A 20,330-nucleotide genomic window follows, 5' to 3' on the forward strand; every position below is an offset into this window, starting at 1 on the left:
GTTCCTTTGTTATCTAGAAGTATTCCTAAACATTTTTTTTTAGTTTGGAAGTAGCTAGCACTTAAAAGCAATATATGATCAATATCAATAATCAAGTTCCTCAACTGTAGAAGTTGTCAATCGAATCGATAAGTAGTTATTTGCATGTTTGTACCTGATCACATAAAAATTAAAGCATTTATTATTTATGAGATTTTCACATTAAGGGAGCGTTTTCATGCGCAATCCAGCAAGTTAGAAACAATATCTCTTCACTGTACCAGTTATATTTAAGTTTTCTTGATGGTATAAAACAATCAAAATAAGGAAAAATTCATATTTTTACTTCGTACGTTTATCTTACGTTTCCTGAATTTTGCACCTGTTGAACGTACAGAAAATCGCGTACGGAGTTATAAACATAATCACACCCAGCAGAAAGCTTTTATGAAGCACATGCACTAAACACAATTATTAAGTATCTTCACTTTGCTGGACAAAACAGGAAAGGTGCAGGGTGATTCACTATATTTTGACCCCCCCTTTAACTTTTTTGTTTTAAGAGTTATAAAAAAATGTGATATATAAAAGTTGCACGATTTTTTATGAATTTTTCGAAAATGATAGTAGAAGAACAAATGAAGTCCAAACAAAATGGCCGCGTATGTTAACTTTGTTAAGTTAAATGGAACACCCCGTATATTTTTACATATTTGGATAGAATGTTCCCTGTCGAGCATAGTCATGTAGGGTTTGTTGGGTCCATCTCTAATAATAAGCGAGATACTATTAAAAAATTAAGAGAAGGTTTTTTATTAAGAAAATAATACATCTTGTAATAGCTAGCCCTCTTTCAGGCATTTCTGCCTTTTTTCCAATTACGTAAGGATTTACAGATTTATTTAGAATATATTTTGATATATCGGACATTGATACGATCCAAAATGTCTATAGGTAATTTAACATCTTACTAATTAGGCCGTGAGAGGCCTAATTACTCATGGATTACTCATTGGACGATTTGTCACAAACTAGATGATTTTTCTTTGCAAAATATATTTGTAAAAGTAATTTATAGGAATTAGAATACCAATTAAAATTTTATTTGAAAATTTTGGTAACTAGAATTTTAATTAAAATTTTATTAGTCTGACATTTGACTGTTTTAATTGATAAACGACTATTTACTAATATCTTACAACTAAATATTATTTTAACAGATAGTGCTAATTTTAGTTTATTATCCTTGTTTATTTCTACCAGTTTAGTGAATGAAACGGGCAACAGTGAAGGAGTTGCTCATATAAGGGTGAAATTAGTAGCTAATGCTGTCGGGCGGTTGTAGCCACTACAAACTAAAATAATCTAAAAATTACCACATTTACATTGACGGATATGACATGACGTCACAACGCATATTTTAATATTTTTTTGGCCATAATGAAAAAAGACAAGATGTATCGCACATTTTAAACCTATTTTCATCCTGTGATGTTAAAAAGTTGTATGGGATAAACAAATCTGCACAGGGCGGTATGGAACCTCAGAAAACGTTGTGCACTCATTCTATATAAGGACGCTATGCCTCTGCAAAGTTTTGCTGACATTCCTTGCAGATTAACAACAGTTCATTACCGTCATATACAGGGTGACTCACAACTTATCCAAAAAAATTTGGGAATAGATGCGGCATGAAAAATGGAGTCAATATCGTAAAAACAATTTTGTAAAATCCTTATAGTTTTCGAGAAAAAAATTATTGAAGTTATAGTACATTCAACCACTACATAGCTGGACAACTATAGTCTCTAGCGTCATTCGCAATACGCGTGGAAAGTCACGTGGCCTCAGCGACTCCGAATACTGAAATCCGATTTTGCAATTGTCGTCGTGTTTACCTGTTATCTGTGGTGTTTACAATAGTTTTTTAGTAGTTGGTGTCAAAAATGGTTTGCATAAATAGCAACTCGGAGTTGATGGATATCGTTTTAATTTATGGTGAAGCAAGACAACATTTGTATTATGGTGAAGCATTTGTGTTATAGTGAAACAAGACAGCATTTGTGTTAGTTCGTGGAAACTGAGTAAGACGGACCCAAATGTGTTTACACGTTGGTGGATAATATTTTGAATAATTGTTGTTGTAACATCGGGTATGTCAAATGATTTTATTATTTAAAAACACAAATTAATTTTATTAATTATTAATAACAATAAAGGCAAAAGCAGTTGAATTTGCCGATATAAAATAGGTGCTATAAAATTCTATTTATTTCTTTCTTTGCAAAAGTTTTTTGTCCGTTTTTATCACACCGCCATGCTAGTCGAATTGTGCGAGTTCAGGTTTTACAGTGAACCAGTTTCCAGTGCCGTGCAGAAGTGTATTTTTAAATCATTTTCGAACTGCCCTTTTTGATTTTTTTCTTTACAAAATTGTGTTTGTAAGGGTCCCCTATACATCCAGATTTTTTTTTTTAATAAGTTCTGAATCACCCTGTATATGTACCATATTGTAATACCAATCACAAACTTAACCCATTAGATACGTTCTAATGCAGTTTTGTCTCATTTCTAATACCAGATTTAACTTAGTTTTCACACTGTAAGACCGATGTGAATAACATGTTGTAGACTGTGCCCTTAAAAGATGAAACTGTTTCAAATGTAAACACTTATCTCTTGATTGTGGGTGAGACATAACCTATAAACTGTGTTACATCTTAACTGGACGGGGTTTTAGTCCGTACAATAATAATTTGTTATATCTAATATCATTATGTAAATATCTTAATTAAAAAAGTTTTATCAAAATCTTTTTTTCAATAAATATGTTTATACTCACAAAACAATCTTGCGAAGAAATACGAGTACCTATAAAAGGAATTCCTTTGTTCTTGACCTATGATGATTTCTTTAGGTTTAATTATTTATCTTAAAATATATATCCATAGTTTGGCGATACGAAACAGTTCACTAAAGATGACTTATTTTCCAGACCCAGCTGGCGCTCAAGGACGAGAAAATCGAGGAACTGACTAAAAAAATCGAGGAAATCGATCGGGAATTACTTCGCGAGGCGAGGATCCAGGAACTGCAAAGGTCCCTGCAACAGCGCGATATCGAAATTCAAAATTTGCGTTCTCAGTTGGATAAGTTTCAAAGTGTTTTAGTTGTGTGTAACCCCGCCAGCCCTAAAGGGTTGACCAATAATGTGGGGCTGCGGCCCAGAAAGCAACGCGCCGGTATTTCCGCGGAACCCCAAAGTGAGGCGTCTATCTTGGAATTAAGCCAGCAGACATTCCCCACTATCTACAAGAGCGAAAGGTAAGAATATTTTGCTGTAATTCTTATTATTCATATCTTTATGGCATGCGTTAGTATTTACGTGCGTTAAATTCGGAAATTTAAAGTTATGTCCTATTTCAAGCGCTGTCTGGAGCGTTAAGCTATATTGTCTATGCCTGATTTAAGGGGGACGCTAAAAAATTTCCGGATCCAAAGTTTAGATGCCCTGAATATATTTTGTTCCTTCCCAACAGATGACCAGATGTTAGAGCACATAGATGTTAATACCAAATTTGCCTACGTCATGTTTTTACCAATTTGTCTTAGTGAAGATATAGATAGCTTCTTAACTTGCATCCAAAGAGGTTGCATGGGACACATGCAATAAATACTGTATTTTATCTGCGTAAGGTTGTCTGTTTGTGCACGGTACACTTGACAAGCTCTGTGGGCATTTTCGTTTGCTCCGCCATAAATTATGAGCATATCATAATATTCGCGATTTCTAAACAAATGCGCCATTTTCAAAAGAAAAATTGGAAATACTGCTATTAAATGTATTCTCGAAAAACAGCACAGCAATCAATACGACAATGTATTACAAACTGACTTTCGAATACAATCCGACTTCATAAGAAACCTACAAACTCGTAAAAAATGTTACAGAATTTTTTGTAAGTATTCGCCGCGATAAAATACATGTATTTCAGCAGTTCCAAAACACATTTTTATTTAACTTTAGATCTTAAAGTTCCGATACAGTTAACTCAGTTTTTGCTCCTTTTTCACCCCTTTAAATTTTTGACATAAGTTTATTAACACCCTGTATGTGTCAAATATTTGCAGATTATTGGGGTAAATTCTGCGGATATTGCTCTGCTATGCACCAAGTACATGATGTGAAATATGAGCAAAAAAACAAAATATATCCAAACTTTGGCGAATATCTGACAAGTGAAGATATGCTTTCAAATGTATTAATATGAAGAAGCACCCACACGATACGGCATTTATTTAGGTTAGCCAAATATTTGGCAAGTAATAGCATCATCTGGAACCAACTTTACGTCAATGATCGCATACTAAATAATTGATATGCTTATAAATTGGATCTATAACTCCTTTGGTTCTTGTGAATTATGAACCTGTAAAGTCTATACCTAATTTAGTAATTTTGAGTATTAAAATTCAAGTTAGGAATAATCCAAAGCCTAGTGCAAAAATATTATTAATTTCCTTTTAATTTTCCATTTCAATTTTCCCATAAAATCGTCAATGTGTGTCAATATTGATTCTTGATGGTAGCTGCCGACTCAAATTCTATAGACAGCAAATATTTTTTTAACTTCCTTATGACATTGATTATTTATCTGGATCGTAAAGAGTTTCTGTAATATCTTCCAGACGCGTTTTATATGTTTGGATTCAGTTTAATTTATAATATAAATCTTTGAATATTTCAATTATTAAGTCACTGTTTTCGTTTAGCTGAACTTGTTTTTAACTCTCGAACTAAACTCATTCAGTACTTAATAGCAATAAATTAAGTATCTGCCTGACAGTTAACTTAATTTCACATTCAAACATTATGCCAATGGAAGTCTCATGCAGTCATTTCTTAGTGGTGAAACTTACTGTTTACTTAAATTAAAGAAAAGTGAAAAATTATGTGTGAAAATTTTCTTCATCTGTATTGTGAACCTAAAAAAAAATAAATGAATGTTGAAAATATTTTGTTAAAAAAGACTATATCTCATTTTTTTATTAATTCTAGCGTTGTATTGAATTTCAGTGAAATAAACAACAAATTAACTAATTTCATAATCATATCATTTTTCTGTCATTTCTACTTCTGTTCTATTTTAATTAAAATTCATTTTAATTGCGCTCAAAAATGTCGGAAAAATTCAGTTTTATGCAGGCGAACAATATACGACATTATACTGTGGATTAGCCCTTAGAGTTCGGAAATGCTAGGGCGGCTGCAATGTGGTACAGGGTTGGCTGTAGGTCGGGTTCTCTTTTATTTAATTTTATCCTGTGTCTATTTTTCTGCACTAAACGCTATACATGGAACCTACCATAAAATATATAAAATCTGTACAATATTTGTTGAGATAAAATTCCAAAAAACGAAAAAACCAATAAAGTTCTGTTATTGAAACTACTGTAACAATTTTCCGCGGCAGAGGCGTGCCTTGAAATTTTCCGCGTTATTTTCAGAATATTAAAATATAAACACGATACTCTTCGACTGGGAATTAAATTCTTTTCTTTTATTTTCCACCTCCACAGATTTATTTTAATACGAAATTACACAGGTGGATACACTTACGAAGAACCACACCTTCGTAATTGCAAAACACAATATGCACTGTAAGCTGCTACGGTGAACGCCACGTCGCCATTACCTTTCTATCTCGAGTGTCGAACGCGGTTAATTCCAAGAAAGTAACGCAGGGGTCTTCTTGGAATTCGATCTCAACAAATATTGTACGGACTGTAGGTATAGTACCTACGTAATAATAAGTACAAGCAAAAGGTAACGAACTAATAATTTGTTACTCATAAGGAAAGCCATTGTAGAAAATAATTAGCTGTTGTTCGAAGTGTTTTTCAAAAACTAAAAGGACGGTTCAACATTTATCGAGGTCACATATCTAAAATAGTCGAAGTTTTTAATTGATGCTATTTTCACTAATAGTGGCAACATCAACTACTTCACATTTTAGTAATCCGCGTCATTGTACAATAACATGTACATGTTTGCCTTTGATCCGACGCTTCGCATCGATCAATTTATTCGATACGTATCTAGCGGCACCCTAAAGCCTGCCCTGTCGGCTTGTCGTGCTAGTGAACAATCCAGGTTTTTTACCGAAGGACATTCAATTGGCCGTGCATTTCATCCTTGTTTGTGTGTATGTTAGTGAATGACGCATTGCTTAGTCGAGTGTATGACACGTGTTTTTGTGTCGGTCATTAGCATTCTGAATTGTGAGCATAGAGCGGCACACGACTTGAAGACAGATTTAGCCTATCTCTGCTACTAAAACTCATATTGCCGCTTACTAGCTTTATATAGATTAAGTAGTACTGTTTATTTATTTGATTGTCGCCACAAAGTTTCCGATAATAATTATTTATTGCTAGATCTTTACTGGTTATTGGGGTATAATTCAATGCTACTAAAGGAATGTATGTTTTTTAAAAACAAATTTAACTAACGCACAGAAACTAAAATCTGAATTTAAACCAAAAAAAGAAAAATATATAGTATATTCCTTTAAATTTCAATTAAGCAAGCGGATAGTACCATTTTAAGAATCATTTCAGTAAAAGTGGAAAATAAACGCAAGTACAATTTATTAATTCTAAAAAGAATATAGTGTAGGGTGTAATTTTCGATTAACTTTGTATGTTTCACAATATACGACTTCTTATTACTATTTATTATCTTTCTTTTTTGAGAATTATTTTTTGTTCATTATCGTATTGCAAAGTATATTTGCGATTCAGAGGTTTCGGTCACTTAATTTAGTTAAAGTGAACTACTTTACAATTTGTTTGACAACTTGCCAAGTAATTAATTTTGCACCGTTTAATTTTCTGTCTACCAGAACGTTATACTTTAGCTCTTGGAGATGGAAATAACTGCTAAATTAGTGCCAAAGCTCTATTTAGAAGATACTAAAAGTCCAAGAATTGTGTATGCCATGAAATATACCTTTTCTCGATGCTAAAACAAATGCATTTGTATACTTTAGTATTATTACTAAAATGATCAGGAAAATAATGTATCTACAACTCAAAGGAATATGTACTAAAAAATTAGATGATAATAATCATGCATTATATATATTTTTTCTCGAATATTTAAAAAAAAAGACATAAATTTAATCCATAGTTTCATAATTTTGACACAACAACCAATATCACTAATTGATTCTTCGCAGAAAATTTTGGAGTAGGGTATAGTTGAACAATTTGCGGGCTGGTTGTCATGTTATCGTTTTAGATTATTTGATGTTTGGATAAATTGGTCTCTTCAGAAGATTCTCTGAAAACAACGGCAGAGGTGGCCGAAAATGGAAAATTAATATCGTCCCATAACATGATAAAAATAAAGATTTTTCTGATTTACTTGATTTTATCGGTTTTTCCCTTTAATATCTAGTTTAAAAGCCTGATATCGATCAAATTTTCGGCAGATTTTGCAAGTTTTAAAAAAAATCTTGCCATAGTTTTGGTATCTATCATAATCATACAGATTTGTAGTCAAGAAAACAATATTTAACATTAAATAATTAAAATTAAATATTAAATAATTTTGGTTGGCAACTGTAATTGATCAACTTATGTATTTATAATGTTATATTTTAAGCCTTTAATTTATCTAGTCTCCACCTTTAAAAAGTTATATTTAGAAATTTGACCGTGAATAATTCCTATACGTTTTAAATATGTGCAATGAAATAGTCAATTTCGACAAACATAATATAAACATTTAAAAAAATTCTCGGGAGCTATTAAAATATTTATATTTCTTTTTATAATATTAGGATATACAGTAAATAGAAAAACGCATCCATTACATAAGCTATGCCTTTGATCTATATTTATATACAGTAAAATTCATATTGACCATATTTACGATATTAAGCATTTCGTAGTAGCTTTTTTGAAATGTTTGAATAATATGCAATATCCATGTGTAGGTACCTATATGTAATAATGTTTATTGCTAGTTTAAAAAAAAATTTGGTACCTGTAAAGGGGATAGGTAACACTAAATTATGGTATACCAACAAATTAAAACATTTAATACTAGGTGTTTTATTTTTGCTGTTACATTTTGATAACTTCAAACAGTTATAATTTTGTTAACATAAATGTAACGTCTTGTATTTTTTTACGCTGTCGTATGCGGATTGAAATTTCCTTTCAAGCCATATAAACATTTTTAGAGTTGCCGTTACTACTTTTAGAGATATTTGCAATTTTCTATTTTTTGCACAGTTTTTCTCGTATCAGACCTATTATCAAATTGGCCATGACCAGAAACACTCCAAAAACAATTAAAATAACTGGACAATCCTGACATTTGTCAAGTTAGTTGTTAAATTATTGTTGCGTCTGTAACAGTTCAAATTTCACATAGCATCCGAAAATGCAATAATATACAGGGTGTTCTATGTGGTCTAATTAGGGGGCAATATTTCTACAGGGTGTTCTATGTGCAAAAAGATTACTTTTTCTTTGCATAAACAAAGATTCTGTGTTCAAAAATTCTTCCTAAGGAAGTTATAGCGACTTAATGGGGCAACTCTGATGATGGTTTTTTGTAAATAACTCAGAAACAAGTTGAGATAAATTTAAGAAATTTGGTAACTAACTTAACTCTTACGTGTTCAGTCCACTACTAAAACGAAACCAAACTTTTCTATGCTTTTACTTTTTTTTACTTTTGACTGAAAAATATGAAATTTCAGTTTTTTAATAAAAAAAGGTATTGGTTCAGATTGGTAGAATGTTCTATTTCTGTGTAAAATCCGTTTAAAAACAATGTTACATGTGCTAATCACCGAGAATCGCTGTCAATATTTTCTATCGTAGCGGGTCTTGAATAATAAAAATGCGTTTGTCGTCATTTGCATTGACAGCTCAGTTATTTACTTTTTTCTGGAAATGGTAAGTTTTATTTCATTTTGTTCCATATTTTAATGGAATTAACTTTTGCATTGAAAAATTCCCCAAAAATTGAGAAGTATATTTCTATCTTTCAACGACGATTTGTTTACGCGGCTGGTCTACAGCACGTAACTCATCGTACAGCACACAAACAGGACCGTTCCAGAGAAAATATTTTGATCCATAATTGAACTTTAATTTACGAAAAAAAAAACGCAAAAATAGAACTTTTTAGTATAAGACTTTTCTATTACAAATATTGTTAGGAAGCTGTAGTTTAATTTTTATAGATTATACACGCCACACCCTGTATACAATGTGCTCCAACTTTAATAAATGACGCCACTCATGTGATATTCATTTTGATAATTTTAAACAAATATCTGTTGCTGCCACACAATTACTAGATCGGAACTTATCTTCTGATAATTATGTGAATTAATTTTTTGACTGACCTCGTATAGAGGATCATATAATGATNCATTTGCGCCCAGGAACGACTTATGTTGGTAGGCCCTAACCACCATTCGGTGCAGGAATGAGGGAAACCTGGAAAACCTCATTAATTAGGGCGGTGGTCAAATGCCAACCGGTGTCAATCTCTCACATTGACCCAAGCCAACATTCTTCCATCCTACCATACCTGCACAGAGGGTGCCAATCGTCCGTACAAGCATAGCTAATCTACGGTCTACCGGCCGCGGGATTCGATACCCGGGCAGATCGACACATCGATTTAAGTACTGACGCCTTAAAACCGTGCGGCTATCGACCGTGTCCAACACAATATGCAACAATATTTTTTTCGAAAATAGCATGTCGAAACGTTTACTTGAGATAATAATAGACAGAAACATGCACAGAAAAAAGGAACTAATTAGTATCTATTGGTATTTATGCTCGCAAAAAATGTTAAAACGGTAAATCATTCCATTAAACATATCCATGCGTTCCCTATGTTCATTTAAGCTTCAGACTTTATTTTAATTTGTACAAAATAACGGACTGTATACATATTATGTGTAAAAGTAATTGTTAGTAATATAATGAAATATATATAAAATAAAATAACAGTATTAGAACAGCAAAAGATACTCGTTAATCGTTAATCGTTAAATTTGTTTTAACGAATTTTTATTTGCTTTGTAAACTGTGACACAATATGTTCAGTAACATCTTACAGTCAAATTATATTAACATATCTTAGATCAAGGATGCGTCTGTAATTCTAAAAGAATATTAAGGTCATTTCCTTGAACGTTATGCTGTCCGAATTATTATTTTTAGCATAGTTTATTAATAGAATCATAAAATTATTAGGTATTTACATGAATGAATAGTAACCTTCATGGATTCTTTCTCTCGGAAATAATAACAACTTTACTTTGTTTTTTTTTTTGGTCCACGGTTCATGATTTTAATGAACAATTGTTTGTTACGCGCTAGGTGTTTATTAAGTAAACACTTTTTTAATTGTACTTTAATGTGTTTTTATACCTACCAGGCGTGTATTTTTTTGTTTAGGCTTATGCAGGAACAGAAATATGTTTACATATTTTAATGTCAACTACACACGCAACGATTCATATTGTTAAGACCAGGGACGACTGTACCCATTGATTGACTTTTTTGTCTTGACTTGTTAATAAAGATGGGATTCGCTGCACTTTGACTTTGAAACCAATTGCAAAACTCAAAACGACCGGGGAAATCAGCTGTTTCGCTTCAACGTTCGAACATTCTGTGGTCCGCCGGCGCGTTCCCGGTCAGAAAATGTAATGCAAAGTAGGGTTCTGGATAAGCGGGAGTTTGAGAGAGAAATTGTTTTTTCGATTTTCTGCCTTTATAAGGCCTTTCGAATACCTGGTTAAAATTAATGGCATTAAGAACTGAATTATACTGTATGAAATCCATGTTTACGCAGAGTTTTATGGTTCGCAGATTCCAGGTTATAAAGTTAGGGGGTTTTGAACTTATGGAGTTAGTTGTGGGGTTACGGTTTTGGTTATGGTTATGGTATTGGGTGCAATGAGATCATGAATTCAAATGATTTTCCAATCACTCAAGTCAATTTGAAATCTCGAAAACCGCTTTCTAGAGGGATGTCTTGATGTTAGGGTCAGGATCAAAACACGAACTGATCGAGCATAATTGGCAGCGCACCCATTAAGTAGAAATATTGATTATTTACTTGCAAACATCAATATTAGTAAAACGCTCGCTTGATTTCTAAAGCAAAATCAAGAAATATTATTACTTAGTTTACCATATTTGCAACATTTTAGGCAATAAATGACCCATAAGTAGGTTACTTCCAGAATTTTCAAAATTTATTGATTCTTAAAATTGAAATTATATATTATAGAGCTGACTGCAGTTCAAGGAACCTCATAAATTGGACGGCTGAGGGCCCACGCTGATTATATTCGCGTTATTGCTTATTTATCGGCCGATAAAAGATATTTATTGGTGCCCCGGCGACAATTCTCACACATCGATTGTGATGTATTCGATACTGTTTACGGGGGGGTGTTGATTTTCTGCACAGGAACAGATCTGTAGGATCATACATAATATTAAAATCCTACTCTTTTTATTATAACGTATTCTACTTATAGACCAGGGCAGATCTGTCGAAATATTCCACTTCTTGGATGTAAGAGGGGGCAAGCTATTTTTTTCTGGAATACCTTCAGTACATCTCACATAATAAAAATGTAGATCCCTAGATCTGGGCGAGGTCCGGAACATTTTCAATACTTATTGCAAAAAAAAAAATTTTAATTTCCTATTTTATCGGAGTTTATTACTTATATCTTGGAAGCTATGCATTTTGGAAGAATATTGAAGAGGAAAAAAGTTTTAGAATTGAATTTTGCACAATATACTGTAAGTAAAAAATGTTTAAATTTATTATGTTGCAAAATAGCAAGATGAAAAAAAGGCAACAAAATCAAGTTTTTTGCATAATTTTTTTTTAAATGTTTTAATTGCTCCGAGGGTATTCTAATTTTGGTAAAAAAACTTGGTATAATAAAACAACACACCAAATTTCATTAAAATCGGTTCTATAGTTTTCGCGAAATAATTTTTTGAAAAAAATTTTAGAATTTTCAAAATTTTCGCGCGAGCGACAGCTTTGCCTCTGATTTATCTATGATGCCGATAACTTATGGATATGAAAATTTTTTCCAGCTTAAACTCGAAAAAACGAAGCCACTGAATCAAAGATTATTGCTAAATTGTTTATAAATTAACGGTAAATGCCGATAAACTTTGACAGCTTATATCTCGTGAACCAATAAATGTAATTTTACATTTTTTTTAAAGAAGCGTCTTTCCGAGTACTTTAAAATTGTAATTTTTGAAAAAAACTAAATTGCAATATGTCCGTCCTAATCAACCGATTTCAATTTTTCAAAATCCATTTGAAAGGTTGGGTGGTCTTTTCTATGTGAAAAAATTTTCAAGTATCTCGGTGTTTTATTTGAGGCTGTGCAAAGTTTTGAAAATTCTAAAAAATCGATTTTAATGAAATTTGGTGTGTTGTTTTATTATATTCTAAAGTTTTTTTTACCAAAATTATAATGCAATTACAACATTTTTAAAAAATTATCCAAAAATCTTGATTTTTTTGCCTTTTTTCATCAATTTCATCATGCTATTTCGCAACAATGGCAATAAATTTAAACATTTAAAGTAAGAAACTCAAATTGCTTGCCCCCGCTCATATCCACTTCAAAACAGATTTGTCCTGATCTACAACATATTATTAGAGTATTCATATGTTCAATATGATTTCATTAATATCGATTTCAATAAGACAATAATTTATTAAGTCACATTTTTCTTTATGTATGTCATTTAATTTGTCTCGTGCCTTACGGTATCACATGCCATTCCATTAGTTTTTCCTTTTACATATTATTTAATCTACTCTATCACATGGTTTAAAATGTCACGTGCGGCTCGTTTATTTTATTAAGTGATTATTGAAATAATAATTGAAGATTGTATTAAAGAATGAGCATGAATGCAATTTGCGAGTTCAATAACATTTTTAACTTTAACTGGTTAAGTGACATAACCTATTATTATTGTAAATTACATCTTAATTTAGCTACATCTGGACAATACTGTATATCTCTGTGAATAATATATATGCAATCCAGAATATGTTAACAACAGCAGTCATTTGACGTTTTCATGATATACAGTGTGGTGCAAATTCATTATTTCGTAAATCGGTGGCTTTGGATAAAAATCAAAATCACCGGACTTTGGATGAAAATCCTGATATTTGTTTTACATATGGACGCGTTACTATGAAAACATGCTACCTCAAATTAAGCTTGGAAAACATGCTAGCACAGATCTTTAAGAAAAAACATGCTATCTCACACTTTAAGTTGGCTGAATTGGCGTTGAAATACACATTGAATAATTGAAACCGTACACTTATATAATATATTTTCAAAAAGTAAGGAATATTTATTTTCAGGTACACTTGTTTATTTTATTTGTTTCATTTAATATTTTTTAATTAATTTTGTTAACTTGCTGTTACAAACGACAAAATTGTTAATTAAAAAAATATAATAATATACAGTGTGCTGCAATACGTACATTACTCGTTTCTTGAAATAACAAATTATAAAAAAATAGTGGATACCTTAATATATAAAAATGTTTATTATTATTAAGAATTATTCCATTTTTTTCATACAAGTTTGCTTTGATATAAAAATTAATAGCGCACTCTTGTCTGATTTATAGTCACTACTGTGGATACACTTATTTTGAAAATAATTTTATATGCCTAATGCGGACTCTACGGAGACTGCAATAAAAAGGATTATAAAATGGACCAGGCTACGCCCCAAACTCCGGGTCCGAATCATTCTTACTGCACCTTAATAAAAACAAATGGCTTCTTAAAGGTACGGTAGCCGCGTACTTGCGTAGACTTTGGAAATGAAATGCAGGTATGTGACACTTTTATTACCGGTACCTTATGATCTGCTGGATATGGATGCGACGGGCACAGAGCAGATGATATGCACGTGCACATTTCCGCGGTTCTCCATGCACACATGATTATCGCACCTACATATAATTCAACTTAATACATTATATTTATATTCTGGTTATTATGTTAACTCTATTAATGAAATTTTATGAATAAATGATGTTTTTCTACAAATTGTTGCATCTTGTTCTTATTTGAAAAGTAATGATTGTAGAAATCGTATTTCACATAATAACTGTAAAATTTTTGATATTTTTAATTATGCATTCATAAATACAAAGCTTTGTGTAAAAGTCATGACTTTATCTGAATGCAAGTTAAGAGCAATTGCCAAGACAATCCAGGTGTAGCTGCTCTACACGAGCATATTGTCCAGGTAAGAACGATTCGGGCCCGGGATTTGGAGTCTAGCCTATTCCATTATAATCCCGTTTATTGCAGTCTCCTTGGAGTCCGCATTAAGGCATATAAAATTATTTTTAGAATAAAAGGAAGAGTAGTGACTACAAACCGCTAGGGACAATGAAATAAATAAAATAAGTTTTTTACTTGATTTTTTGCCTTTTCGAAAAATGGAAATGTATTATCAATGAGGCAAATCGACCTAATTCACGTTTCTCTCTAGCAGTTAATGCTGATGTATTAAATGTATATAAAAGTGTTTTTTATCAACATGAAGCTTACTGAAATGGAAAGATTTGAAATTCTAAAGGCGGTTTTCCACTAAACGGACAAAACAAAAACAAAACACAAACTTGTGTCGAATAAAACAGAACTGTAACTTTTCGTAAACTTTTTGAAGACTGGCGTGTTTTGCGACAGTTGGAGTTTTGTTTTTCGGGTCCCGCTCGAAAGCGGTCACATCAATAGGTTTCGACGTGTTTTGAAACTCAAGTCTGTTTAGTGGAAACGGTCGTGTTGTGTTTTCTATTTAAGTGATCCAACCCAATATCTATGTTGGCGTTTTCTTCTTCCCAAAAACAATATTTTAATCATTAATGAATTATAGCTNATTAGGTCCCAACTTTCAAATAGGTCATTAAAGAATTCCGTCATCAATTTTCTATCCAACCTTTGTTTCTCATTTTAATTATAGTCTATAAAGAAACACTGGAGCAAAAAAGGCGATATAAGGCCAGGACAAGGTAATCATGTGTAGTTCTTATTATTTTTTTTTATTTTATTGCACAACATATAATAAAACAATAAACAGATTTTTACTATTGAAAGAACTTTTTGAACAACTGTTTGTCAATCAACTTAGCAAGCGCATTATTTACCCTTGTCTTATATATGAATATGCGTAAGCTTATCTCTTTCGCGTGTCTACTTCTTGAGGCGGAGCACATTTGACTTATAAAGGCGGTTTTCCACTAAACGGACAAAACAAAAACAAAACACAAACTTGTGTCGAATAAAACAGAACTGTAACTTTTCGTAAACTTTTTGAAGACTGGCGTGTTTTGCGACAGTTGGAGTTTTGTTTTTCGGGTCCCGCTCGAAAGCGGTCACATCAATAGGTTTCGACGTGTTTTGATACTCAAGTCTGTTTAGTGGAAACGGTCGTGTTGTGTTTTCTATTTCAGTAATCCAACCCAATATCTATGTTGGCGTTTTCTTCTTCTCAAAAACAATATTTGATCATTAACGAATTATAGCTATTAAAAAATATATATTTGTACGGTTAAGGTGTTTACTTGGCTGGTATACAAACTAACTAACTAACCAAGTAAACACTTTAACCGTACATATACAGGGTGTCTCATAATTAGCTGCCAACCCTGAACAGACCGATTCTATGATCAAAAGTAAGTAAACAAGTTCATATCAACATGGGTCCGGAAATGCTTCCTAAGGGCACAGGGACCCATTGAAGAGGGAGGAATGGAAATCATTTTTTTGCAATATCTCTCAATCGCGTTGTGATAAATGAATGAAATTTGGTATACACAGCTAAATTTTGATGAGCAATTTGATGGACTAATCCATTTATTTCCACAAGGTCCATTGGGGTGGGTACGGGGGGGCCCTTGGTACTTTGCGTGTGTAACTTTTTCATCTTTGACTTTTTAACAAATTGGACAGCAAATTCCGTTTTCCCGAACTGTTTTACGTTAAAAAGGTACTCTTGTTTCAAATCGTTATCTTTAACGGTTTCTGAGAAAATCGCTCTTGAATTAATCCCACTTTGGTCAATTTCATAGTAATTTAAACAAAATTATCAAGGTATTCTTATGTCAAAGTATTGTCAACCCGATTGCCAATTTAATAGTTCTAAGCGAAAAAAATGGAAGAGTTTACGGGACAAGAGTTAGTTGATATGATATTTATTTATGGCTTTTGCGATGGTAATGCTGCAGCGGCAGAACGCGAGTACGGGAGAAGGTTTCCAAACCGAAGGCTGCCATCAAGGAGGACATTCCCTACGGTATTCCGCAACTTAGCTGCAACCGCCACTTTTCGAAAGGCACCGGGTCAAGGACGTCCCAGGATTAATAGGGAAGCGGAGGTCCTTGACGCTATTGAACAAGATCCTACGACTAGCATACGGAACATTTCAAGGCAAATAAATGTTCCTCGGCCAACGGTACTACATATCTTAAAGATTTCCTTAACAGAATTGATTAGATGTGCTACTAACATTTCAGGTTGGAAGAATATTAAAGCGACAAGGTCTACATGCCTATCACTATCGACGTGTACATGGCTTGATACCAGAAGATTTTGCGCCACGTATGCAATTTTGTCGCTGGATTTTGTCGCTGGACAACGAGCAAGCTTCCAAAATTTTGTGGTGTGACGAAGCTACTTTTACCCGAAATGGAAAATTAAATTTTCATAATTCTCATTATTGGGAAGAAGAGAACCCACATGTTGTTCGGAGAACAAACTTCCAGCAACGGTTTTCCATAAATTTATGGGCGGGAATAATTCACGACACTCTGATTGGACCTATTGAAATTCCACAACGTCTCAATTCAAATCTTTATTTAAACTTACTTCAAGAAAATCTTCCCCAAATTCTCGATGATCTGCCTCTAAATTTACGACGTAACATGTTTTTTCAACACGATGGAGCCCCGGCACATAGTGGTCGCAATGTTCTAAATTTCCTAAACGAAAATTTCGCTGGACGGTGGATAGGGAGGCACGGACCGGTAGCTTGGCCGCCGCGTTCTCCCGACCTAACCCCGCTGGACTTCTTTTTCTGGGGATATCTAAATCAAAAAGTTTACGCCACCGAAGTCGATACCCGTGAGGAATTGCTGCAGCGTATCAATGATGCAGCCAATGAAATTCGTCAAAACCGTTTTAGCATCTTAATAGCTTCGAGAAGTGTTACACGTAGGGCAAGACTTTGTATCAGAGAAGGTGGAGGGTTTTTTGAACAGTTTTTAAAATAGCTTGTTGTCTGTTATCAAAATTAAGTTTCCATCTTATGATCCCTTCGAAAAGTGACGGTTGCAGCTAAATTGCGGAATACAGTGAGGAATGTCCTCCTTGATGTCAGCCTTCTGTTTGGAAACCTTCTGCCGTACTCGCGTTCTGCCGCGCAGCATTACCATCGCAAAAGCCATAAACAAATCATCATATCATAATTGTTCTACATCAATAATGTGTATTACTGATTACGTATTAAATTATTATTATTATTTTTTGTTTAAATTACTATGAAATTGACCAAAGTGGGATTAATTCAAGAGCGATTTTCTCAGAAACCGTTAAAGATAACGATTTGAAACAAGAGTACCTTTTTAACGTAAAACAGTTCGGGAAAACGGAATTTGCTGTCCAATTTGTTAAAAAGTCAAAGATGAAAAAGTTACACACGCAAAGTACCAAGGGCCCCCCCGTACCCACCCCAATGGACCTTGTGGAAATAAATGGATTAGTCCATCAAATTGCTCATCAAAATTTAGCTGTGTATACCAAATTTCATTCATTTATCACAACGCAATTGAGAGATATTGCAAAAAAATGATTTCCATTCCTCCCTCTTCAATGGGTCCCTGTGCCCTTAGGAAGCATTTCCGGACCCATGTTTATATGAACTTGTTTACTTACTTTTGATCATAGAATCGGCCTGTTCAGGGTTGGCAGCTAATTATGAGACACCCTGTATACACTTATAACTAATAATAAAATCTTCTCTAAACATGTTGGCTGGTTATTGGAAAAATGTATTCTGACTTCCTCGCGACAACCAATGGAAAAGGACCGAAAATAAAAACAAAACTCGAACAAAATGTAGCCCGCTTGATGGAAACAAGAGTTTTGGATTTGTTTCAGTTTTATTTTTGTTTTTCAGGTTCTAGAAAACACAAACACGACATAAACTCAACTGTCCGTTTAGTAGAAAACCGCTATAATAGTGCTTGGTAGTGGAGACAACCAGGACTCAGATGGAAGTTTGTACTTTATAATAATAAATACCCCAATAGAGAACGAATTTCTCAGTTAGCAAAATTGAAAGAAGTTTAAAGAAGGAGTAAGTAAGTAAAGGAGCTCAATGGAGATAATAGAAAACAAGTACCTACCCGAAAATAAGAAACTAGATATTCTACTAGCATTTCAAGAAAATGCCCATGCATCATTCAACAATTCTTTGAATGCTGAAAAGAAGAAAAGTGACATCCTTACAAAGTTACTTTCGTTTGAGAGTTTTTGGAAGAAAAAAATTTACCGAAATCCTACGTTTCTAAAAAGACGAGGAGTCTTTTATCTGACAAGGGTAATTATTTACCATGTAACCCACACAAATCATCACAAAAATTTTCCCTTCCTCCTATTTTCGATGAGTGCTGAACACGAATCTGAAGTTAAGTTTTCAAGAAAAATATTTTCAAAATGCAAACCGGGACATTTTACACAGCACAACACTGTATACTTTATGTAGCCTTCAGAACATCTGTTATGAACAATCAACATTGTTTTAGAAACACATTTCCACAAATTTGAAGTAAAAAAATATGTATTTAATGTAATAAATAAAAATTATTTATTGCTTCAATCCGCCATTTGTAATTCGTGATGTCATTGAAGTTCCCCCACTCTCATTCATATGTGTTCATTCAACATAAAAGTTACTAGATTTGTATTTTATTTTTTTCCTCTTAAATTGTGGTGTAAACCGTCAAACTTGTCAGTATTGGGCAACTGAAAATCCACATTGGATGAAAGATTTCTGGAAGACGATTTGCTTCTCGAACTGAATCGGTTGTTTCTAAACATAAATAATTTTTGACTTCAGCAATATGGTGCACCCTCACACTATGCTTTATTGGTACGAAACTACTTGGACAACGTCCATCGAGATAGATGGACAGTGCGAAGAGGATCATTTGAATGGCCACCTAGTTCTCCAATTATAAATCCTCTAGATTTGTTTTCAAGGGGATACTTAAAAAGTAAAGTATAACAATATATACCACAGAATTTAGATTAAAAGAACGCATTCGGTCGAAGATGACACAAATAACTCCGGAAGTTACAGACAAAGTTCGAGAAGAGTTACTTCTCGTCTTTCTCACTGTATAACTTAGGGTCGTCAATTTGAAAATCTTTTGTAACTGAAGTTGTTAAAAATAACATTTTTTGTTGTAATTTTAGATCTTTTTCTTGGCACTATACAAAATTCTATTACCTAAACTTATTATGGTTGAATAGAGATTTACGAGATCTTTCAAAAGATCTATCGCATGACCCATATTTGTATTTTAAAAAATACACACATCGATGACGTCATCACTGTCACATGATCACGTCATATGTAAAACAAATATCTCGCATAACGCATTTTGATAATAAAAATTGACCAGTTTCAGGGTTATTATCCAAAAACACCGATTTACGAATTAATGAGTTTATTCCTTTCATATGCACCATACTGTATTCACAATACTCTACACTATTTGATTACAGCGAAATGTACTTTATTAAGAGTGATTATTATATGACTACAATATTTGCAATATCGATCTGTTTCAACAAGTGGTGGGAAATGTTAGTGCGGTTGCAATGTGGTACAGGGTTGGTTTTCTTTTATGTAATTTTATTCAAACAAAAAGTGACAACCGTTGCCTTCTCATAACTGCATTCTTTGCATTATAAGAATATATGTATATTGTGGAGTCTCCGAGACAATTTTGGGTGGTTACATATATTTATTGTATAAAAATTCGATTGATAAGATGAAAGTGTGACTGAAGCCGTACATCTTTATAAAAAGGATTTTTGTTACAAAAAGCTAGGTAGAAAATCAATGTTCACCCAACGAAAATGGTGTATATATACCAATATATTCAAAAGTAATTAACAATAATTTTTAAAATAAATATATAACATA

The 20,330-nt window shown here is 32.9% G+C and overlaps 1 protein-coding gene across 2 annotated transcripts in view; it reads left to right on the plus strand.

Moving 5' to 3' along the window:
• The window catches only part of LOC108908315 (cGMP-dependent protein kinase, isozyme 2 forms cD4/T1/T3A/T3B), a 137,647-nt gene extending 119,242 nt beyond the window's left edge, over positions 1 to 18,405 (plus strand). For both annotated transcript variants that reach the window (XM_018712337.2, XM_018712339.2), the window contains exons 3-4: positions 2,975 to 3,303; positions 18,294 to 18,405. In XM_018712337.2, the coding sequence (XP_018567853.1) occupies positions 2,975 to 3,303; positions 18,294 to 18,300 (336 nt within the window). In that variant the 3' untranslated portion in view covers positions 18,301 to 18,405. The remainder of the gene's footprint in view (positions 1 to 2,974; positions 3,304 to 18,293) is intronic.
• Positions 18,406 to 20,330: the final 1,925 nt, after the last annotated feature.

The sequence above is a fragment of the Anoplophora glabripennis genome, unplaced genomic scaffold (assembly GCF_000390285.2).
Source record: "Anoplophora glabripennis isolate ALB-LARVAE unplaced genomic scaffold, Agla_2.0 scaffold198, whole genome shotgun sequence".
NCBI lineage: Eukaryota > Metazoa > Arthropoda > Insecta > Coleoptera > Cerambycidae > Anoplophora > Anoplophora glabripennis.